This window comes from Dunckerocampus dactyliophorus, chromosome 5, assembly GCF_027744805.1.
Source record: "Dunckerocampus dactyliophorus isolate RoL2022-P2 chromosome 5, RoL_Ddac_1.1, whole genome shotgun sequence".
Classification (NCBI taxonomy): Eukaryota; Metazoa; Chordata; class Actinopteri; order Syngnathiformes; family Syngnathidae; genus Dunckerocampus; species Dunckerocampus dactyliophorus.
In genome coordinates, this window is record NC_072823.1 from 4,696,594 (window position 1) to 4,721,756 (window position 25,163).

A 25,163-nucleotide genomic window follows, 5' to 3' on the forward strand; every position below is an offset into this window, starting at 1 on the left:
TTAGACAGGATAAAATTACAATTCAGTATTGAATGTATTTAGTATTTAAAAACAAATGCACCACCTACGACGACATTACAAAAAAGCAATGTTCATCTTGATGTCGCATAAGCTTGCAGATAGATGAAGGGTCCACTAACTGAACTGACGTGCATCCTCTCGCTTGTTTCGTCTTGGTTACATTACATAAAAGAACCATCAAAACTATTAAGAGGAAAAAGGTATTTATTTCTAAGACATATACAGTATAGAAAATACTCCAGTCCATTTCCCAAACAATCTATGTCAGTCAAGAACAAAAACATACAGGTAATTCTTTGAGACCACACACTCACGCATACAAAGCAACATGAAGAAAAGAAAAAACACAAGATAGCTCATTTATATTAAAACAAGTCCAAACGATGTACAAAAAATCTTAAAACAGCAAATAAATAGAATTCACATCTAAATGGTTTTCACTTGTGCATCACAACGGACTTGTGTACACACGCTTGGCGCAGATCCGGTGCCAATTCTACACACACGTCACATACACACCTGTACACTGTACCTTTCTCTCTCGCGCGCGCGCGCACACACACGGAAACTTTACAGATTAGATAGTACAAGTGTCGACACTTCCTCCAGAGCGGACCCGTAGAGCTACGATATTGAGACAATTCACAATTTGAAAATAGCCCATTGATAATTTTCCTTCTTTGAGACATACTTACATTATCTTATGCAGCTAATGCTAAAAATGATGAATACACTTGATCCCCGCTTTTCATGCCAATTATGATACGCCCATAAAAATGTCTATTTTTGACATATGGTCCGAACGATGGCCGAACAAAGTGCAAAATCTCAATGCCTGACGAATATCAGTTAAGCATGAATATCACAAAATTGTGGGCTATTTTTAACAGTGGTGCATTATGCTGTACATTTTACCAGTATTATCACACACGTATTTTTGTCCAAAAATCCATGAATTTGCAAGGCTGCAAATGCTGAATTGCCAATGTGCGGGGATCCACCGTATTCCTGTCAAACTACAGTATGCTGACCTTACACTGACATATCCAAAGTGTACAGGTTGGAAGGCAAACACTGACACTGTGCTATAGTCACATACAGTTGTGATGTAAATCTGTCATTTCATGTCAAGATCTTAACCGGGAGACCAGGAAGCACCACTAATTGGCACATCATGACATCAAGGGTTAACATCTGATCCAAAAAATAGAATCCACACATTGGCTCTAAGAGGTAGATTAATTGGCTGCCAAACATGACAGTTGGGGGGAGGACGGTGGCAGCTGCTCCGATAAAGGTAAGTGTTTGGAAAAAGCCCCAAATGAATAAACACAGTGATGTCACATACACAGGAATAAAGAACCATCAGTTTCACTTGTAGTCACGCTATAAAAAAAAAGTCCAACTTAGACCTCAAATATAGCTAAATGCATCCTTATGTTGCACCTGCTTCAAAACAGTAGAGAAAAAAATACCCGTATAAAAGTGTAATCCCTGAGAAGAGGAAGCGAATCACAGAAGCAAGCATGCAGAGAACAAGGCTGGTTGTCAATGAATCTAGACCTGGGTGGAATGCCAAATGTCAAACTGGATAATTAGTGTGGACTGATGTGTGCATATGCAACAGCAAGCAGGATGCAACATCACCTGAAAACATTGCCGTACTTGGAGGTGAAGGGGTTGTCTTCACTAATAATAGATTGACTTATTTACACACAGACAGACTAAAAATGAAAGACTCTGCAAGGCCACTCATTTGAGGATGTTTAGTTTAAAAAAAAAACATAGTGCATATAGGAGTCAGGTACAATCACATACAACCAGTGTCATCTTAGCTAGACCTCACAGGCTTGGCAATGAACACAGTTCTAAAGACATATGGACTACTATAGTGGGCTTACTCCTAGATTAACAACTACTACCACACAGTGAAGTAGAAATGAGACAGGAAGGTGATTCATACACACTCTTACACTCTCACTTGCAGCTTTAATTTGACTCATCTAAACATTCACCCATACATTCACAAAGCCAACCAGGACAACTGAACCTGGGCGTCGACTTGGTCAGTGTACCATCCTCATCTATACCTGAGATTAACAAGACGGTTGGAACTGAACATCTTAGAATGCAGTGCAACAAACAGTCCCCTTCCCTTCTGGCTCGTGGGTTGCGTCCTGTGAATCCATCCATACTTTTGATTGTTCACAGCAGAAAGGGGTGTCCAGTGTTTTCCAAGGCATTGTGGCCAAGTGGTAAAAAGTCCATGTACCGTACTGAATTTGGAGGATACAAGTCCATGTTGAGAAGAGACTGCTCTAAACATAACATCAGCTCTACGAGATCTAAAGCTTCCTGTTCACCGTGTGTGTGTGTGTCTGTGTGTGTAATTTGACTTTTCCTGAAGGACCTTCAAGTCTGACCAAAATAGAAGCCAGTGAAAGCATACTGTACAAGTTGTAAGGAGGTGCTATTAATACCATATAACAGCCTCTGTCGGCATGCCCAAATCTCTCAATTTGGCTCAGTGAGTCATGCCTGCAAAGCAAAAAGAGAAAAGATGAAAAGGGTTTGGCTTGCTGTACATTTGCGTTGCAGTCTTGTTTTGGTATTACAAAGTACAGGTGGTCCTCAGGTTACAAACAAGTTCTGTTCCTGGACTAAGTTGAGTTTGCACAACTTTAGCCTAAATTATACAGTATGTACCTTCACCACTAAATCACTCACACTGGACAAAAAACACATGAAGGACAGAGCATGCAGAAATAAAAAGGTTAAATACAAGAATGAAATAAAAGTGTAATTTAAAAAAAAAAGGCTGACTCCTCCTCCCAGATCTCCTAACAGCGCACAGAATCCATGACCCATCTCAGTCTTTATCCTTAATGAGGTCGCGACTACCAAGTGGCCAATATCGTCTCCCTTCTTTGAGCTTTTAATGACGCTCATTTCCACTTTGATAATGGCTTTCCTTTTCTTTGGCGCACTGCTGCTTGGGAGACATAATGAAGTAAGATCCTCCGTGTGGCTGAGCAGGCATACACTGTACTCATTTGCCAAGCACGAGGCACACTGTATTCTTGTGCTTCCGCCGGCACACACTGCAACCTGATTGTTGAGCGAATGTCATGTTTACGTTTAAGTTTTTAATTAATTTTATGGGAGCATGTTCATAACCATGCGTGTGAACCAAGGACCACCTGTACATGAATCATAACTGCTTAAAAAAAAGAATACACTTAACTAAAGATACAGTAAATGTTTGCGGTGTAACGTGACCAAATTACTTACCGTGATAACGCAACGCATTTCACACTCCTTGTTTGCTGCTTGAACCACCAGGTGCAGTCATTATCTGTGGCCTGTGGGACACCAGTAAGCAATACATTTCATCACACAGTTACTCTTATCACGGATACCATTAATCAAAGCTTCAAATCCCAGAGTCTGAAAAAAGGCAGCAAATTAAGGTATAAAGCCAAATGTAACACGTTAGGTTAGCCTTCCTTCACACACATTTACCACTGCCAATACAGAGGAACCTCCAAAACATAGCAACTCTGTCTGTTCCGTGACACTGGTTGGCTTCCAAGTTTTTTTTTCCAGCTCTTGTACTGAGCAGCCACACCTTTTCCTATGTTCATTTCGAGTTATAGGATTATCATCAGACTTTTCTTCTTCATGCCCCCCAAGTTGTATGGCTTTTTACATTTTAAAAATTGAAGGAAAAGTCAGACTGACTTTGGGACATTTGATTTTGGAGGTTCCAGTGTACTTTGAAAAATAGATCAATACATAAGTTTACTATAAAAAAGGCAAATGTGTCTTTTTACCCCGGGTGCTGGAAGTGTTCAGATGCCAAGCCTCTCTGCTGAATCATCATGCCTTGAAAGTGGCCAACAGGGCGAGGGAACATGGACAGGCGCATCTGACCGGGAGAGAAAGGCAGTTGCTGAGGCCGCTGCAGGGCCTCCATTAGGTGTGGGTGAGGTCTCTGTGCAGCATAACGTCCTGGATTTGGGTATGGGGGCCTAGTGTATAGGGTTCGGTTTCCAGCGCCGCTGCCTTGAGGCACCAAGTGGGAGGGAGGAGCGCCACCAGGCTGCATCCCAACATGAATGGTGCGAGGGTCGTACATGAAGCCATGTGGCATGTGCGGTTGTGTGCTGCGATGGTGGGCAGCAGCATTGTGGCTATCAAGGTCCAGGATTTCTTTTGGACTTTCAGGTTGCTCCAAGCTCCCTCGAGAACGACTGCACTTTCCTGGGCTATCGCTACAACTGCTTCTGCTTTCATGCTTTCTATCCTCCAAGCCTCCAGGGAGGGAACCAGCTTCAGACACAGGCCCAGGGGACACCAAACTCACACCAGTTGAGCCCTCAGAGCCCGTCGGTGACACTAAACTCTCACTGACCTGACCGTTGCCTTTGGCACTGCACACAGGAAGGTAGGCCATTGGTGGCATTGGCTTCTGAGGCTGATAATGAGACCGCGGCCAGTGCTCTGGCGTATAACCCCCTCGACTGTTGGCCAGGTTATGGCCTTGTGGGCGGGGGTAATATTGTTCTTGTTGGAATGGAGGAGCCGGATACATGTTGGCGTGGGCCTGGTGGTGCTGATGGCCAGGCATGTGATAGGAAAAGGCATTTCTTTGATGCTGGTGATAGCTGGGGTGGTCTTGGGAATTGTGGAGGGAGTTGAGGCTCCGGTTGTGATATGGATGGTGAACAGAATGAGAAATGGGCCTGGTCAGGTTTGCCTGGCTGTACTGTGGATGTAAAGGATTCTTTATGCTGTATGGACCCATTGCTCCATTTACCTGTCCTTGGGAGTGAAGAGTCATGACTGTATTGTGAGCAGGTGCTCCACCACTATCTGTTTGCATACTTTGGTTACTACTCATCATCTGAGGTTGACCCTGGCTGGGACTAAAGACCTGCGATTTATAAGCACCATCTGAAGGCCCAAATTTGATCACATGTGGACCTTCTGGCTCTGGCCTACTAGTAGGCTCAGAAGGTCTTTGATCTCCGTGCTCTGCTGGGCTGGGTTGGGATGGTAAGTGTAGGGTAGGGTGGCTGGGGGGCAGAGAGGTGAGAGGAGCTGGTTGAGGGTGTCCAGGCTGGGCTCCCTGAGAGGCACCATGTGGCATAAAGCTGCTCGGTGTGGGACATTGTGGGGAGTCGCTTTGGGTGACAAGATGAGGAGGTTGCAGTAGTGTCATGTTCTGGATCTTGGAAGGAGAGTCCTGATGGTGGCCTCGAGATGTCACATTTATAGCTTCTTGGGTTGAATGTCGCTGATGCGCATTAGGGTTATATGGTGGGTTGCTTTCAGAAATGGTATTCAAGGATGGTGATATACTCTGGTGAAGTGCAGGGCTCCGGGTCATCTGTTGAGGACTACTCTGAGCTGCGTTAGGTATGATGGCATCTGTGGAACTGTTATTACTTGCGTTGAAGTGCAAGGGCACAGGGGCGGAACCATTATTTTGATTTTGGCAATCTACGTTCTGCTTAGGGCACTCTGCTCTGCCTTGTTTATCCCCTGGCATAAAATCCTGAGGACTTCTGAAGTCAGGGCTACAGGGGCTGTGTAATCCCCGTGATAGCCCGCTGTGTTGTTCTGTGGGTTTTGGAATGGACGGGTGATCTTGGTTAGCTGAAACTGTGATGTTTGGTGAAGTTTCACTTAAAAGGGGTTGAGGGGTTTCTGATGTGCCTGTTGAAAAACAGAACAAGGAACAGGACATTAGTCTAAAAAGATAGAACTGAATGATAGAAGGCCATCACAATGCAATGCAAGCAGCGTTGACCAGGCCCTCGCACCCCCACGCAACTCAAGGTTCACATAAGTCAGAGGGCATGCACATTCCATTTCCTGTTGCCATTGGGTAGCATTGAGATGAATTCAGGAAGTGACCTATGTGGAGCTTCAAGGTGTATATATGTACCAATTATAATGAAGATCTGACCTTGTGGAACTAAGTTTACTATAAAAGTTTACAGTTTAGTGGTCAATTGTCTGATCATCAAGGTTTGTTGCCATGTCCCGCCCACATCTTATGGTACAACCTAAAATCATTCACAATATAACATTGCCCATCTGTCAAGTATCTGATTTTCATTTGGGCTCATTAGGTCAATGTGCCTTGGACTAGTTGGTTGAAATACAACCCCTAGTTTGTTTTAGAACATGGGTTCTTAAGACTTTTTCGTGTATCCTGTCACGAATTACGTCTCCACCAAATTTGGTGATGTTCTGTGAACCTGGTGGCATGGACTATTTATTTATTTTGTTTAATTTAAAAGGGGGTGCTACAAAATTTTGATTATTCGTGTTCGGGACCACTGAAATATGAAATTTTTCGCCAGACCTGACGCGCCTGCAAAGTTGTTGAGGCCCTCAAAGATGTGAGGAAAGTCGCGGAATATATTTAGTAAAAAAATAAACATGGAAGACTTTTTTTAAGGCTTTCTACTGAAATGCTGCAGATGACATGCTATTGCATACCATAAACACAAACAGTAAGACATGTCACTGTGCTGAATAGAAAAAAGATGGTGACAAAACAAGGCAGAGATGTGGTGACAACACTTCCAGCACAATGACAAGTTAGACTGCTTTTAGTTTTAAGGGATGCTCTGATCGATTAGCCACAGATTAGTATTGGCAGATTTCCATTAAAAAAACGTGATCAGCATATGCCAATAACTGCCTTTCAAAGCCGATCACAAAAATCGATTGCCGTGCGGTGGTAAACCGTGTGCGCTCTGTCACGTAGGGTTGCCAACACCCATACTGAGCCCACTACGGACCCACTTTGTGCATTTGATTACTTATCAAATTTATTCCGGTTTGACTTTTCTAGCATCTTTGTTTACATGCTTTGCCTAGCTCTCACTGGCGGCAGCTATCTGTTATCCAACTAGCTTCTCGTCTTTGATTCCAAATGTTACTTTTTACCACAGTGACATTTTGTTTTAAAAATGAACAAGCATTGCGGTTAGTTCAGACCTCTTTTTTAATACATAATAATAATAAATAATAATAATAATAATAATAAATAAGGTTGGTTTATATTGCCTACAGCCTTATGATGGTGAAAAGGGTGAAAGGGGTTTCCTATCTCGCCAGCTGATTTTGAGTAGCTCACCAAAGGGTCAAACAATATTTGCTTCAACTCTTATGACAAATGAGCACAAAATAGCATAAAGATGATGGCCACACTGTAAATAAAGTAGAGTGCAACTTAAATGTTCCCAATCATAAATAAAAAACGCAAATAGTTGACAGCTCCAACAGTGATTAAAGTTTAAGACCCCTGCAACCTGGATACTGAATTTATTCTGTTTTAAGTTAAGCTAGCCAGATTTCTATTTAATCAAGATACCATATTTATTTGTATTATTTTATTCTGTTAATTTTGTTATCTTGAACAAAAAAATTCATTATTGAACCATGTATTTCCCATGTACGCCAACACATGCATCAAATTAAATTCATGTTATACATACACACAGACATACATACATACACATACACTCCTGATCAAAAGCTTAAGACCAGTTGAAAAATTGCTAGAATTTGCATTTTGCACATTTGGATCTTAATGAGGTTTTAAGTACAGCTACAATATGCAAAAGCAAGAAGGGGGAGAGAGACAAAAACATTTGGAACTTGAATTTAAACAAAAACAAAAAAAAAATGAAATAGGTCGTTTATCAGCTGATCAAAAGTTTAAGACCACAGGCTATAAAAGCCTAAATCTGCTCAAAATGCTCATTTTCTGTCAGGCATTCACACTGTCATGCCCTCCTGATGGCTAAAGCTAAGAAGTTTTCTCTTTTTGAATGTGGTCGGATTGTCGAGCTGCATAAGCACGGCCTCTCGCAGCGTGCCATTGCTGCTGAGGTTGGATGCAGTAAGACAGTCTTTCTACATTTTTTGAAAGATCCTGAGCATTATGGAAAAAAAAAGTCAAGTGGTAGGACCCCCCCCCCCCCCAAAAAAATCACATTTGCGCTGAGCCGGAGGATCTGATTGGCTGTCCATCAGGACACAGGGTGGTCTTCAACCCAAATTAAGGCCCTTACTGGTGCCGACTGCACTGCAATAGCCATCAGATGGCATCTGCGGGAAAAAGAGTTTAAAAAGCAAAAAAGGAAGTCAAAGATCTCGTCTTCTTCAATGCTACAAAACTGGCCGTTTAGACTTTGCCAGGGAGCACCAAACATGGGACATTGAAAGGTGGAAAAAAGTTTTATTCTCTGATAAGAAAAAATTTAACCTTGACGGTCCAGATGGCTTCCAACGTTACTGGCATGACAAGGAGATCCCACCTGAGATGTTTTCTACCTGGCACAGTGGAGGGGGGTGCATCATGGTCTGGGGTGCTTTTTCACTCAGTGGAACACCGGCGCTTCAGGTGGTGCAGGTTTCTCCTACTGAGAACATTTTTTGTGGTTTGGAGAGTTTTTTTTGTTGTTTTTTGAGCGATGGTCTTAAACTTTTGATGAGCTGATAAACAGCCTATTTCAGTTTAATTGTTGTTTTCAATAAATTACTTTTTCAAAATGATTTTTGTCTCACTATATATATATATATACTGTATATATACACACATATATACACACACACACACACACACACATATATATATATATATATACACATATATACACACACACATATATATATATATATATATATATATATATATATATATATATATATATATATATATATACACATATATATATACACATATATATATATATATATACATACAGTATATACACATACACATATATACATATCCATACACACGTGTATATATGTGTATACAGTATATACTATATGTACAGGATGCATGTACTGTATGTTGAGAGAGATCAGATCTACCTTTTGGCTGCATGTCTGCCTGTGGGGAAGACTGGCTGTCTGGCCCATTGTCTGTGGCAGAACACAGCAGCTGAACCTCAGCAGCAGGGGGAGGCCGCTGAGAGAGTTGAGTTGGGAGGCTGCCAAAAACTGATGGGGGCCTGGGCTGCTGAAAGTGGCCCATGTGCTGATGGGGGGAGCCAGCAGGGGGTCCAGAAGAGGCTGACAGCTGCTGCAGAGCCAGCATCTCTGGACTTTCCAGCATCGAAGTCAGTCGTGTCTTGCTAGAGGAGTCTGAGTGGCTTAACGGGGGGCGTTGTGGCATGGGCCCTGGGGAACTAACTACTGAAGACATTTGGCATTGGGCACTGGGGGGAGGATGGGGATATCCAGCAGCTTCTGGCCATGGTTTGTGTCCCACTGGAGGTGGGACGCCACCATAACTTAAATTGTGCTGGTTGACCACATTAGGGTCAGGCATGTGCATTCCACTGGGTCTGTCTGGATGCTGGTGATTCATACTAGTCCACATGTTAGACAGCCCCATACTAGAAGGCCTCAATCCAGTGTAGTTAGGCTGCTGAGGTCCTTCAGGTCCTGATAATCGGTTACCCATTGGGTGCATTGTGTGGCCCTCTGGACGGTGGTGCGATGGGTATATACTGGCTTCAGGAGGAGGTCTAAGTTGAAGGGCCAAAGGACGGGGGCCCAGAGATGGGCCATGGGTTGGACCCATATAAGGGTGGTGCTGCTGCTGGTGGGGAGGCTGGTTGGTGTCAGGGCCCATTGGATATCTATGGTCCATATGAGGTCCTTCAACCATGCAATGCTAAGGGAAAACAAAAAAGGGTACGGCTATTAGAATGCTGTATCTCCACATAATGTATTTTGTTCCAAGAGTAATAAAATAATCCCTTGTTTATCGCGGTTAATTGGTTTCAGGCCAACTGTGTTCAGTCCTTATTTAAGATTCCTTATTTAGAAAATATAGCACCAAAAACCTGTTCACAATACGAGAGCCCTATAGACATGAAATAACACCCCTATAGTCACCTTTACACTCCTATTACCCAATATTGTAGACATAAGAGTACACAAATAAGGCTCGTGCATTGCTACAAATGTGTTCCCGAGGGGAGCTTGAGATGCAGGCGGACAGGAAGGGACATAGGGGTGCAGAGTTGAGTTTTAGCTTGGCGTAGCTTACTGCAGCTACAGTAGCCTGTGATTTTATTTGGGATTTTTATTGTCCCGGCAACAGGGCCATGTTTAGTCATTTGGGGGCCCAAGCAAACCTAGTCATTGGGGCCCTCCACATCTTTTTTTTTTTTATTTTTTTACATTTTTACAAAATGTAAGTATTTTTTAGTTACACTTATCTGTCATTTTAAGTTGCCTTGTTTATATACCACCAACCCAAAAATGATTTGAAATATTAATGTTTGTCATCTTCTGACAAGGGTGACTATGAGAAAATTCTCCTATTTCCTGAAGTAGATAAAGTCCTTAAAATGCTCCTGGGGGATTTATTATTACCTAACAAGTGAATCATCTCAACGCTTTTACTGTAATTGATAAGAACATTAAACTACATTAATAGTTTACCGTTTTTACTTACATCTTTGTGATGAAAAGCGTCACTCTCAGCTTCATCTACTGCATTCTCCTGAGCAGACACAGACAGTAGCTACTGTACTCGTGTCTAAGTTTGTTGTGACTGTGAAAACCGTTTGACACCTTCCGTAGTTTTGATAAAAACTGTTTTCCACTCGCCCTCTCCTTGCCAACAAGTTTGTTTCGCTCCCGTCTTCTGTAATCTATGTGCACATGCACAGTGACATACAATAGACCATTACATGAGAAAGGAGGGGCAGCGGTTGAAACACTTATGAAAGATAACACATTTTGATGTAGTCTAAAGCACGTCAATGAAGACTAAAACAGTAGTATGTACTGTAAATCAAAGAAAACAGTCATTTTTTATGAGATATTTGGGGTCCCCTGAAATCTCGGGGCCACAGGCAATTGCCTGTGTTTGCCTAATTAGGATAAGCGGCATCGAAAATGGATGGATGGATGCTAAGTTTTGTCTTGTGTCTCACCGAGCATTAAAATAACATTACTGATACCTAATGACCATTGTAGAATATTACACGTTACCATCTTTGAATGCGTCTTTTGAATGCCTTATATTTTATTTAGCCATTTTTGAAAATGGAAATTGAAAATTTTAATTTAGGCAAAAAAAAAAAACCGTACCATTTGCTTAAATATGCATGTTTTCCTAGTAATAGGCTGTATTCAACCACGAAACAGCATGATGTACTAAAATATTTTTGAACAACCGTAATAAGAGTGAAGCTGCGAAATGTGAACCGCAAAGTGGCGAGGGGCAACTGCATACCTTAATTATGAATGCCTTCTTCCAAGAACATAAACACCGTTGAGAATCTTCAGACAAAATTGTATTTTCAAAATGTCAGACTCCCCTCAGAGGACATGAAACAGCTGCGGCTTCCCATGCACTATTTCAACTCAACCCAACATCTTCACACAATCACTCTGGGCTATTTTTAACCTTACTTAACGTTTGAAGACAATTTAAAAAAAAGGCCCAACTGACTAATTTGAGCAACAATTTAAAATTTTTTTGGTCTTAATCAATATTTTAGATTTTAATCTCCTTTCTTGCTGTAAAAAGATATTTGGGCTTTATACCTGCATGTTAAAGCTGTGTGGCAAACGGTTCAAGTTGGGGTCTCCATGCCTGGGAATGTGACCTGGGTAGGCGAAGCGAGGATCCATGCCCATTCTATGAGCATACATGTGTGGACCATGAGGACCAGGGGGCCCAGGAGGACGGTGTAACTGGTCAGATAAAAAGGAATTTAAAATTGCAGTTTTCATTTAAGTGAAAAATCATTAAAAAAAAAAAAAAAAAACATCACTCAGAACATACGTGTTGGTAAATTCCCCTGCTGTGTCCTTTGTGATGGTGTTGCTGGCTCAAAGACATGCTGTAGTAGTGAGGGGGGTGGTTGCCCCAGTGTGGTGGCGGACATTGTTGTACCAACTTGCTAACCTGGTCCTCTGATGGCGTTTTGCCTTTGCCTTCCAGGACACTTCGTTTACGTTGGACGTCCTCGGCGGCCTTGATCAAACTTTCTGGCCCCAAGTGTTTACTGCCACGATTGCGCTTTTTCTCCTTGCGCTCCTTGTCTTCTTTGCTGATGTGAAATTCCTCATCAGTGTCGCCATCCTCTGATGGCAAGTGTTTTAACAGGGCCCGGTTAAAACAGCGCTCCAGAGACTCTGCCATCAGAGTGTACTCTGGGGACAAGCAGACATTGTCATCACCTTGGACGGTTAGTAACATTAATGACAGAACCACAAAACTATGTTCATCATAACCTACAAGATGCACACTCCTTTCAAAAACACACAACACGTACACCTTTGTACACCCAGACATCGCGCTCAGCCCAGTGCTGACGGGCTGAGTAGGTCAGAGGGCACATGTTGACCCCTGCTCCTTCTACCCTATTCCTCCACCCTGGTCCCCCGTCCGTCACGACTCTCCTCCCCCGTCCCTGGGGAAAGTATTCTGTTGAATGGACGGCTCTAGACAGGGTGTTTAGGGGCTGGAATGTTTCTCTGGCACTGCAGGGCTCGGATCCTCCTGAGCGCTGCTCAATCACTCCTCATTAATCACTGTCAAGTCTGCCCCGGCCCCCGGCCCCAACAAAACATTTAGTTTGTCCCTCTTTTCTTTTGCTCTGTCACGTCCACCCTCCCGCTTGCGCCTTCCATTCTGTCACATACACCTACTAAATTGATTTTGACTCAGTGGTCACTTGGGCTGGAGCCAGTGTTGGTCTGTTGGCATGGGCGTGTGGAGAAAGGCTTTCACTTACCACTGTCTTCTCCATTGTACTCAATGCAGTTTTCAAACATGAGCTTCACGTCAGAAATAAACTCCTCCTTGGAAACATACTCTCCATCATTGAATTTCTTCTCAATGGTAGAAAGGTCCATGGGAGTCTGGGAAAATTGTGGAAAATATGTTACAAAAATATGCAAAGAATTTGTGAATAGCGTATGTTTTTATGTTTAGACCACAACTCTGACATCATTCAAACATGGGCTAGGATCTTGTGCTTGTACCTGGATGATGTCATGGTAATTGGGGGCATAGGAGTCATCCACAGGTTCTAAGAAAGGCCAGGCATCTTTATGAGCTTTCAAGGCCTCCAGCACTAGGAAGGAAGATCAGATCAGGTCAGAGATGACAAACAAGACTGACTTTAGGCAATTCAGAAGATATATACCTTTGTATAAACCCGTGTAGTCATCTTCCATCTCGTAGCTGAAATGTAAAACAAAACACACATTACAAATATTCATGGGATTGCAGAGCAAACATTTAAAGAGCTTTGAAGAGCCTCCTACAACTCTTTAGTCCTCCGTGTTCTGAGGACTGGTGAAGAAGGCTCCAAATTCAGAAGTTCTGGCGGAAGGTCTTTTCCCTGAGACAGCAGCCAGGCCTTTTCCTCTCTCATTTTCCTCCTTTTTGCTCGCTCTAAAAAGAAACACAGATGCAAAACAGTCATATTTCCTTGCCTTTGAGTTAAAGGTGCTGGCTACCTTGGTTAGGTACTGCATGAGGGGTGCTAACCCCTCGCAGCACGCACGCGCGCACACACACACTCCCGCCCACTAGTTTGTCAGTATGTTTGTTGTAGGCCAATGATGGCCATTTTTGGCAAAGTTTAGCTACTACTGTTAGCAACCACTGAATGTCGAGGTCTCACCAAATCTTGCGAGATTAAAACGTGACAAGATTTGTCCTTCAGAAAAAAACTGTCTCGCAATAAGAAATTCATTTAACACATGACAAAGGAAAATTGACTCATTAACTCAATAATTGTACAATTGCGCATGCGTGTCTGTGTTCCTCATATCTTTCCTCCAAACAGGTAGGAAGGGAGTTCACTCTGTGCATTGGCTCAGCACCTTGACTCTTCATAGAACAACGGCAAACAGAGTGAGACTTCTTGTCACTCAGTCGCTTTGTCAAGGCCGAGGCGGAGCCGCTGGCATGCACACACAGCACAAGAGTGGAGCAGCAATGCAAGGTAACGCAGTAGAAGTTAGGAGGGAAAAAGATGCTTGCAAGCTAACGCCAGACCCCTCATGTGGGAATATTAATAATGAGCAAGGTGAGACTGTCAACACCAATGAGCCAATATGTCCAATTTATTCGAAAGTGGGAGCAACATAAAAGCCAACAAAATAAACTTTCCCACCTCAAAAATATCCACCCGACCCAGTTTTCTCATCTGGAAAAAAAACTATACACCGGCAGTCAACAGCCACTAAGACATTTGGTCAGCAAAGTAAATACAAATGGAACAGCACTACGCTGTCTTGTCTGACCGTTCAATACCATGCAATTCTTCGTCTAAGTCACAGGTGTCAAACACAAGGCCCGGGGGCCAGATGTGGCCTGCAAAACCCTTGGAATAATGCAAGTCAATAATGCACTTCACCTTTGCCCTTCTAAATGTATTTGACGTGTCATTTTGACAGAAAAATTGTACTGCATGCGGTTCTTCTAAACGTCAGTATTATCTAATCATGCAGCAACATATTCCAAGCATTTTTCAAAAACAAATACTTGAATGTCTGCTTGTCACCATGACATTCTCACTTCACTTCTCATTTCGAAGCAAGTTATCCATCAATTTGTTAGTAAAAATAGAATAATTTAATGCATGAGCAACTGTGTAATAATAATATGAGGTTTTATTCATATTTAGATTCATAAAAACTGACAGTTACAAGTAGCCCTCTGAGGGCAGCCGTAACTGCAATGTGGCCCTCAATGAAAATGAGTTTGACACCCCTGGTCTAAGTGCTAAGAGGCAGTGTTTTCCAGTGAGTCAACTTTGTGGAGCCATGATGCTAGTCAACTATTTAGCTGGTTAGCTTCCTTTGTTGCTCATGAATAATGGCAACTAAAGCGAGATGAAGAGGGTTACCAGAACTGAAACTAATCAATGTGTTGCAACACTGCAATTATTGCAAAAATGTCACAAAAATCGGTGGAAAAGGCGTTTGTCAAGGTGGGCCTTATGTACACCTTCTGAACGAGTCGTATCAACAAGGGAAATGTACTGAAAGCCGACCAATTCCAGCCATTGCGGTTGTGAGAGGTTTACATCGCTCTGCGCAAGAGGGTTTGGAGGGGGAGGAGCATAAACAAGCTGTGAATAGAATACAGCAAAGATATTGAATCATGGAAATATTTGGAGAAGGGAATGTGTAGCAACACAGGCTCAGGACAGAATAACACTGCACCAAACATGACTAATTGCCATGTGGAAACAGGTGTGGCTCATCAATGTCGGGAAGAACAGGAATACAGGAACATAACGTGCAAATTAGCTACCTTCAATTTAGTGGTCAAATAGGTTTTTTGGCTCCAATTAATTTGGTGGAAATTGGCCCAACCAGCACTTTTGATGTTCAAGTAAGTAACCACAGAATGACGTGTGCTAAAAGCGTGTACATGCATGCACGTAAGTACCGAGATAGCCGTGAGCAAAAGCCATGAACGCCAAACATTTTATTTGGGCAATTTGAACTTCAAATTGTGACAAATAGACATTTATTTGTGCTATTTGTTCTGTGTAAACCACTATGGTAATCTCACTTGTTGCGGTCAATTGGTTGCAGACCCGACCGTGATAAGTGAATTTCCACAAAGAAGGATTCCTTTATTTATAAATGGAAAAGTTTCTTCGTTATGGCATTGAAAACCTGTTTCTTCTAAATCTTCTAAATGTGTTCTAATTATTAGAGCCCTCCAGATAAGAAATAACACCCCTATAGCCAGCTTTCCACTCGTGTTATCCAATATAGTAGAAATGATAAGCGTAAATGAGCCATTTAAGACAAATAAAGACTGATGCTTTCATGCGTTGCAATAAAAGTTTTCCGGTCGTGTGGACAGGAAGTGATTTGGGGGGCTCAAGAGTTGAGTTTTAGTAGGATTACGGCCACAACAATAGCCCGTGTTGTTATGACTATGGTATTATTATTGTTCCTGTTGTTTCTGAGATATTTTAAACCTGCAATAAAAGCCTGTTGCCCTGGCGATCAGGTCTGATGCTTGTCTCACCGAACAATTACTGACACCTAGTGACCAATGAAGAATACTTCATTCACAATTTTTATGCGGCTTCTTAATTTGTATTTCAATTCATTTCGCCATTTTTATGCCTGACCATGCTTAATTTAGGCAAAAAATATATAACATTTGCTTCAATATGCATAATTTTGGACTAATAATAGGCCATACTCAACCACAAAACAGCATGATTTATTAATGTATGTTTGCAAAATCGTTAGAGTAAAGGCGCAAAATTTGAGCCGCAATGTGGCAAGAAGCAACTGTATTGGGGGCACTTGCTAGCAGGTGGTGGTGTGGGTTTTTTTGGGTTAAAAAAGTGTAATTTGGAGCCAAAAAGGGATAGCGCCTTTAAGTTTCAGGCCATGTCACATGAATACGAATATAAAAAAAAATTGTGGCCTCTTGTTCACATTTTGTCTTTAGAAATACTCCGGTCAGAGTGGATGTTTTTGTTGTGTGTGTGGGCATTTAAATGGAAATTATTAATATTACAATTATTAAAACAAAAATTATTCATCGTTTTTAAACCTTATTTAACAATACAACATGAAGTCGTTTACTTTGTGGTGTTGGTTTCATTTCGTGCATCATTATACAATGAAATCAACCAAAAGAGGTGTTATAATGTCGCAGTTGTGGTTGCTTTCTCAGGCTTCAGATTGGCCAAAATGCGTATGCCAGCCAGTGAATGTGTTATGATGTGGACAGCCATTTTCTTAAAACTCCACTGATGTGGATGGAGTTTTTTTTTGGATGGAGTTTTTTTTTGTTGTTTTTTTTTTTTTTTAACACCGGAGTTAGGAAACTATCCGTGTTCGTATTTAGGTTTTGCATTGCACGTGCTCCACACCGACAGGTATTGGCCATTCCAGTCTACAGGGGCTCACTTTAGATGGGGACCGAGGAACAATTCAGTTTTCTGAGGCCCAGTTGATCAAAAGAGCAGAACAGAGCAGAGTGCGCATATGTATCGCTTTTTTATCTTTCACAGGAAAAGCATGCTTGGCCCCCTGCTGTGAGGATTAAAGATGTTCGAGGGAGGAGCCTACGTTTGCAATCCAGGTCTTGCTGTTCATCTATAATACATTAATGAAGCTGCTCGACTGAAGCACAATCAGCAGTTCATTAACCCTTGACAGATGACATCAGAGGGAGGGGGAGAGATGTGATCACGGCGTTGGTGTCAGCGTAACAGAGAAACGAGAGAGTTGGAGACGTTAAAGCCTGAGTAAAGGGTGCCCTTCATCTACTTGTTGGAAGAACGTACCACTACCGAGGCAGATAGGTTGCTGATGAAAGAATGTGAAATGACTGCTCCAAATTCTCAGATATAATTAGAAATCTTTCGACATAATCCATCATCATGTTCGCTTGGTGCTGGAAACTTCATCCATGAACAAGTTGCTAAGTCTTCTACTGTGCTCCGTCCGGCTTACCTTCAACAGCTTTGATCTTTTCCATCTTCTCTCGCTGTCTTTCTTGCTGCTGAAGCCTTTCCTCTTCTCGCCGCTGTTCGGCCAGCAGGACCTGCCTGTCCAGCTCTTCATCTTTTCTCTTCTCCAACTCCACCGTGGCCTTCACGTTATCCTGAATACAAAAGGCACAGTCACATCAGCCCTCCACTCACATGTCGGCAGCCAGAAAGATAATTGGAGACTAAAAGGGTACACTTCTGAACAAAGTAGTTGGAAAAATTGCAACAATTTACATTTTAAATTGTTAAGAAGGTTCTAAGAGCTTCAAAATGCGAAAAGGAGAAATGGGAGTGAGACCATTTTTTTATTGCTTAAGCAATTTATTGGAAACAAACATTAAGCTGAAATAGGCTGTCCATCAGCTAATCAAACGTTCAGGATTATATCTCAAAAAAGGACTTAGTAATGAGTAGCTGCACCATTCTTGTTCATCACCTCAAAAATTGGTTTGCGCATGCTTAATGCCAGTGTTTCCTGGTGGCTAGTGGGAATGTTGCTCCAGGTGGTCAGGCAAGCATTGTCAACTGCAGCACTGTCCTGTTGAAAAAGCCAGTCATTGCCACACAGACGAGGTCCTTCAGTCATGAGGGATGCCCCCTGCAACATCTCCACGCTGCCATTTGACGCCCCTGCACAACCTCTAGCTCCATTGTTCCATTGAAGGAAAAGCACCCCAGATCATGATGGCGTCCCCTCCACTGTGTCGTGTGGTAAACATCTGAGGTGGGATCTTCTTGTCATGCCGGTAACGTTGGAAGCCATCAGGACCGTCAAGGTTCTCATCAGAGAATAAACTTTTCTTCCACCTTTCAATGTCCCATGTTTGGCGCCATTGGGCAAATTACAAACATTGAAGGAAACGAGGCCTTTGAAGACATTTTTTCTACTTATTTCGCAGATGGCGTCTGATGGTTATTGGACTGCACCCAGCACGAGTAACAGCCATCATTTGGGCTGAGGATCGTCCCGTGTCTTAACAGACAGCCAATCGCGATCCTCCGGCTCAGGGCCATTGACATTTTTTTGTGTTTACCACTGACGTTTATTGTTCCATAACCTTCAGGATCTCTGTCAAATGACTTGACGCTTTTTTGCCTTTGCCATCAAGAGATCATGACTGTTTGAATGCCTGACAGAAAATGAAATTTTTGTCCAGATTTTGGCGTTTAAAAGTCCAGTCTTAAACTTTGGATCAGCTGATGAACACTATTTCACTTTAATGCTTGTTTGCAATGAATTGCTTACTCAAAATTTTTTTTGTCTCACTCCCATTTCTTCTTTATCCATTATGAAGCACTACTTAGAACTACTTAGCACTACTTAGAACATTCTTGAAACTGGTCTTACTTCAACTGGTCTTAAAACTTTTATCAGGTGTATATTGCATTCCTGCTCACAGAACTGCATTCATACCTCCTCCGCCTGGTTCAAGTGTTTTTCAGAGTATCGTTCTGATGTACGGAACAGGGTTGGATCTTCAAGCTTCTGTTTCTGCTCACGCTCCTGAAACAAGAGTTCAAAGTTCATGACCTGTTCAAAGCAGAAGTAGTCCCATGATTGCACTTTAAGAACATAAATCAATTATGCTGTATATTCCCACCAATTCCATTTTCAGTAAGAATTTCAATTGACATCATACATGATAAACAAGTACGAGTAACTGATTGATTGAGCCTTCAAGATGGACAAGCAGCCACACACAAACACACACACCCACTAACTGCACTAACTGTGAGGCCCTGGGGAGATCGGGTGAAGGAGTCGTGAGTATTGAGAGGTCACTGGCTCTGCCTCCCCTCCCCCCAGGTTCCCCTTCTCTCTTCTGCTGCCAACATTCCCTCACATCTCCCTGGGGGTGACAACCAAGCTTTACCAGTCAAAAAGTCAAACCCTGTGTTTTCCAGACGAGGAGGAGGGAGAGTTGAACCACCACACATCATGTCATGTAATGTCACTTTTACACAGACAATGTAAAGTCTCCCTCATCTCTACATCATGCGGCATGGGTTCCGTTATTTCTGGTATTGGGATTAAGGATAGATATCTCAAGAATATGTCATTTGATTTCCTGTTGACTGCATTAAATAATCATTCAAAATAAAATTCAGCCTTATGAAGAGGAATAGCCAGACGGACAACTTTCTATTTAAGGCTATTTACATTTTGCCATCTTCTAAACTTTCTCTGATGTAATACCTGAGCACGCCTATTAATTATATTAATGAATGCTGTATTTTTTTTTCTTGTGACACCAGTCAACATCAATAACACGGTCAGTGATTCAGATATAGCACACAGTAAATAAGGAAAACCTCAGCCAAAGGCCATCTATTAGTTAGTCCCTTGAAAGTCTTGTCTATATCCAGCTGCCCTCTACAGCTCATGTCAAATTTCATCAGGGAAGTAGGACAAACCTGTCAACTCACAGGCTACAGTCAAGATTGTGGTTTCACATGAGGTGCATTTAATGTTCCCTGAACTGATCTATGGTGCACTCCACAACATGTCTGCTCCTGCATCATCTCTGCCTTGGTGCCTCACTCAATCAAGACTTGGAGATGCCACAATTCACCCATATATTACAAACAAAACTGACAGTTTCCTCCATTGAAGTAGCACAAGTTAGATTGCCTGTGGTGTCGAGAGAATCCCGCAGCACAACGGCGCAGTCTTTCAAGAGGCTTCATCCTGCCTCAAGGTGAGCTCTTGCCTGCTGTCACTGTCCATGAAATGACTGGTGACAGCCGCTTGAGACACTTGGAGGGACAGATTCAAGGGGCTACAGACACTGTATTTGACATGTCTACAAGTACAACCCCCCATACACACTTTATTTACACAAACATATTCAGAAACATGCGCATACAACACAATCATCTAACACAATAGGCCGAGGAGCTATTGAGCAGATTATAATCTTTTGAGAAGTTGCACAAGCAAGTGCACAGGATGAAGGACGAGGCAACATTCATCCCCTGACAGCTCAAAGTCAAGGACCTCCTTGCTTTTACTGTATCACGCTGCTAGAGTGATTCTTTATTTCAAAGCTGATAGTGTACTAAGGCTGGGAGTTTCCATAGAAACCATCAGTACTAGCTTTTTATCATTGAATTAGTGGACAATTGGGACAGACTGGGACTGATTGCATGTACTGTATGTAGCTTTGTACGACTTGTAGTCCACTGTCAATTGCAGTTTTATAGGCGCAATAAGCCAAATTCTATACCATACTAGCATAGACCAGTTTTCCATGTAGCGTGAGTGAACATAAAGTACTGCTGTTCTAAGCAAATGAGAAACAAGGTGCATAAATGTAACTAAGATTTATTTTTGAAGTGTTGTCATTGACATAATAGTGTCATCCCGGTGTCTGACCTTGTGTTCAATCATGCTGCGTATCTCAGGCAAAAAATTCTGGCTGATGACACGGTAAAGTTGGCGGTCTTGTGGAGATGCTTTATCCTTTACGCTTTCTGCCAAGCTGACCCACTCTTCCTCTGTATCGCACACAAGGGACCAAGTGCCTCGCTTATAGCCTAAGAGAAGCCAAAAGGAGAGACAAAGGCATGAAGGGTGACCAGAAAAGCACAGATGCATTGCTATCAATATTGTACATGTAGTAAAATTCACCTTTAGGAGGAGGTAGATCATCCAGACCATTTTCCAAATTCTCTTCACTTTCTGACTCACTAAAAGACAGGCGTCCAACCAAAATTCAATACAATTATCCACCAACATGTGCTAAAAGGCTAAACTAAAGTAAACCTGCAATCAGGCCAGTGGTTTAAAGGGATAGTGTGTATTTTTTGACATGAACTTCGGCAGTTCTGGTAAGCTTTGGTGAAGAAAAAAGTAGTTCCGGCTAGTTGGTGGGGTCAGACAAGTTTACTAGTTGGTGGGGTCAGACAAGTTAAGTGTTTTGCTTCTCAAAACTATATGCGTTCTAAGAGTAATACATTTGCATCACAAAACCACTTAACATGAAAAAGTCAGACCTCACAATTGCTCGCCATTATTTTCTCTCCCTTCGTATCGTTGCGTGCTGCCGCTTGTCCATTGCTGTGTATGGACAACAATGAGACGGTGAGATCTGACTTTTTGGTGTTAAACAGTTTTGTGATGAAAACGTACTTCTCCTTTGAACACATTGTGTTGAGAAGCAAAAAGGCATTACATTTCTGACCCCACCAACCACCTGAAAGTACTGTCTTTAGGCCTGTCACGATAATAAATCAATTAATTGCACAATAATTAAAAACAAACTTCATCTTTTTGCCGGCCTCTATATATTGACACGTGCATGCATGTTTTTTTTCCCTCCCCTCTCTCTCTACCAAACAGGCTGGATGACAAGAGGTTCACGCTGTGCATCTGTATGTATGTATACCTTTCCAACACATGGGCGTGTTGGAAAGGAGTGAGGGAACCCTCCTGTCAGTAATTCAGTCTCTTTGACCCAGTGAGGAGGGGCAGGGCGCAAACGAGTGCGCATGCACACACGCGCACACACAGAGTACTGAAAGTGAGTGTAATCAGGAGTTACAAGCAAGAAAACGCAAATGGGTAATTCTCCTGAAAGGGTACCAGTGACAGTGTAGTTACTTTGAGGGTCATGACACACAGACTGCAGTGATGAAAACATATTGAATAAACAGTGTTGAATACTTTTATAAAACACATGCTTCTTGTGTATAAAACATGATCTGGTGTCATTTTCAGTCACTTCGTGCATCCTCATTTTGTGACATGAAAAGGTTTGTGACAAAGACAATGAAATAAATAATAAAAAACGGTCCAACTTAGTTTTAGCTGCCATGATCCCTCGAAGTATAACACCTGATTGGGCACCAAACGCATTTGACTGCATCCGAAACGTGTACTTTGCACCTCAATATTAACGTAAACAGAGTATTCCACACACAATGTTGCCAAAAGGGAATCCGAGGAAGAGTATATGCACATGAGCTGACGTCTGCATTGACACACAATGACACACAATGTGAACTTCGGAGTATTTCCGACATGTACAATATCATTGTTTATCGGCAACCATTTGGAGGATAAATATCGTCCAGCATAATTTGTTATGACAGGCCGAAGTTTCTTCAACACCAAAAACTTAACAGAACTCGGAACAAAGTAGGTGAAAAGTCATTGTTAATGCAGCACACTGCCAATGGGGATGTCATTCAACTTCATGTCAAAAAAATCCCAATTATCCCTTTAAGATTGACCTTTTGCAAGCAAATTGTAATGTCAAAATATACAGTCGACCCTCGTCACATCGCCGTTTCAATTTCGCGGCCTCACCCAGATTTTCAAACCTATATTAATGAATAAATCACGCTGTTTCACGGGTTCCTATTAGTAGTAAAAAGAAAAAATGCATATTGTAGCAAATTGTAATTTTTTTTGCCTAAATTAAGCATTTTCAAGCATTAAAATGGGTAAATTAACTAAAATACAAATATAAGCCATCAAGAAGACGATTCAAATTGTGAATGTAGTATTCTGCAATGGTCACTAGACGTCAGTATTTGTTCGGTAAGACAAGCACCAGAACAACAGCAAAAGGCACAATACTATAATAATAATAATAATAATAATAATAATTATCATAGTAATAACAGACTACTGCTGCGGCCACATGTTTTATTTATGTCTTATATGGCATATTTTCTCTGATTATACACATTGGGTCTTGTAATGGTGTAATGGTGACTATAGTATATGGGTGTTATTTCATGTCTACAGGGCTATAATAATGTTAAAAATGACATTTAGAAGATTGTAAACAGGTTTTCTATTGCATAACTATGAAAATACTCCAATTATAAAGGAGGACTCCTACTTGGCGGAAATTCACTTATCACGGCCGGGTCTGAAACCAAGTAACTGCGATAAACGAGGGATGACTGTATACTTTTTATACACTTACGATGTGTCTGTTAGAAAGTTGGTTTCAAATCCAGCTCCGCATCTGTGGGACCAATTAACACAAATTCTGAAAATCAATTCATGAATTTGGCAGCCTTGCCGAGCCCCTCTTGGCAACACCAAACTCCCCGCAACTCCACCTCCACACTCAACATTGGGTGAGGCAATGTACTTCGCACTCCTGTACACCATAATAATTTAACCGTTTGTCATTCCGAGCATAAAGTTGTGTTAAGCTGTATTTTAATTATTTTAGAGAAAGACACACATTTAGAAACGCAACAAAACATCATTTATAATGCAGTACCTTTATACCAGAAATCTAACACACACATGGTTCTTGCCACGTAATGTCCCTGCAATATCTGGTTTGTGTAACCCTTATGAATCAATTCTCAACTCATTTTACACCACTGAAAACTCATATCATAAAACTCATCATGACTGTGCAAAAACTCTTGACAAGTAATTTATGCAATCGCTGACAGTCATGGAATCTGCAGCAACAGCTGCCCACGTTTCCTTTACAAGCGAGGCATCTGTGTAACATGTGCACCCAGATGTACACGTTTTGTCGACGCTACACACACTGTCAAGAATGACATTTTTACCTTAGATCAGTATCTTCTAATCTTTTCTTCTTTGGTGGTCTTCCCCTTTTCCTTTTCTCTGGTAAAGTTACATCAGGGGTTTCACTGTAGAAAAGACGGCATGAAGAAATGGCCAGCTCTCAGTAGGAACAATTAGCAATGATTAGCAGGTGCTTCAATTACACGGCCATTTCATTGGTGTAGGACTAAGGTGAGTGAGGACAGGCTTTTACCTGATTTTGTCCGCTTTTCTTTTGAGTGGCTCTTCTTTGTACATACGAGTGCCGTAAAAATACCAGTAGAGGGCTCCATTCCCATCTTGCCCTAGTGGTTCTACTCTCAGACTGTCTGCATCCAGTCCCTGATAGTAGTGAGGGGTGAGATTGAGAGTAACTTACTGGGCTGACTTTGACCTCATCCATCTTGCATAAATGATACGGGCTATTGCTTACACATACACCGTGACATCCAACTCTGAAGGTTTGGTAGATGACTGCAACCTGTAGAAGGCTGACTAAAACCCTTCCCAGATGGGCCCTGCACAACTGTGGGCTACAGTTACATACTCTAGACCAGGGGTGCCCAAACTTTTTCCAGCGTGGGCCACATAGAAGAAAATGAATGGATGAAAGGGACCCTTTGATATTTTGTAATTCAAGAAATAAGAAAAAAAATGCATCTAAGCTTTGTGATATAAGTGAAAAAGTATCATTATTATGGACTTCAGTTTTTGCTCGTTTCCCCATTTTTGCTGTTTTGTTTTAAAAATATTTCAACTTTCTTCTTGTAAATTTTCTGCTTGTAATATTATGATTTTATTCCCATAATAGTTTTTCCTCCAACCAAAATTTCCAAAAATTACAGCCTTATTTTGCCTTGTTTCTCATATTAGGACTTTTAAAAAATACAAATTTTTCTTTAATATTTAAACTCTATGCTACTAAAATTACATTATTTCTCCTCATAATATTATAAATTTATTCTCGTTAAATTGTGACTTTTTCTTTTCTGCTGTTTTACATTTTTGGAAAATTTTTAAACTATTGCAACTTTCTTCTTGTA

At 41.7% G+C, this 25,163-nt stretch overlaps 1 protein-coding gene across 7 annotated transcripts in view; it reads right to left on the bottom strand.

Annotated features, from left to right (window-relative positions):
* Nucleotides 1–229: 229 nt before the first annotated feature.
* Nucleotides 230–25,163, bottom strand: part of LOC129181260 (chromatin remodeling regulator CECR2) — a 55,423-nt gene continuing 30,489 nt past the window's right edge. For 4 of the 7 annotated variants that reach the window (XM_054776212.1, XM_054776216.1, XM_054776214.1 and 1 more), the window contains 18 exons: nt 24,554–24,688; nt 24,335–24,462; nt 24,123–24,206; nt 23,513–23,554; nt 21,205–21,263; nt 20,950–21,110; nt 18,988–19,077; nt 17,536–17,686; nt 13,354–13,483; nt 13,233–13,270; nt 13,069–13,160; nt 12,819–12,945; nt 11,864–12,234; nt 11,623–11,772; nt 8,926–9,733; nt 3,855–5,742; nt 3,313–3,383; nt 230–2,559 (listed from right to left, as the gene is read on the bottom strand). In XM_054776212.1, the coding sequence (XP_054632187.1) occupies nt 3,332–3,383; nt 3,855–5,742; nt 8,926–9,733; nt 11,623–11,772; nt 11,864–12,234; nt 12,819–12,945; nt 13,069–13,160; nt 13,233–13,270; nt 13,354–13,483; nt 17,536–17,686; nt 18,988–19,077; nt 20,950–21,110; nt 21,205–21,263; nt 23,513–23,554; nt 24,123–24,206; nt 24,335–24,462; nt 24,554–24,688 (4,506 nt within the window). In that variant the 3' untranslated portion in view covers nt 230–2,559; nt 3,313–3,331. The remainder of the gene's footprint in view (nt 2,560–3,312; nt 3,384–3,854; nt 5,743–8,925; nt 9,734–11,622; nt 11,773–11,863; nt 12,235–12,818; nt 12,946–13,068; nt 13,161–13,232; nt 13,271–13,353; nt 13,484–17,535; nt 17,687–18,987; nt 19,078–20,949; nt 21,111–21,204; nt 21,264–23,512; nt 23,555–24,122; nt 24,207–24,334; nt 24,463–24,553; nt 24,689–25,163) is intronic. The other 3 variants (XM_054776217.1, XM_054776213.1, XM_054776218.1) reach the window with 3 other exon arrangements.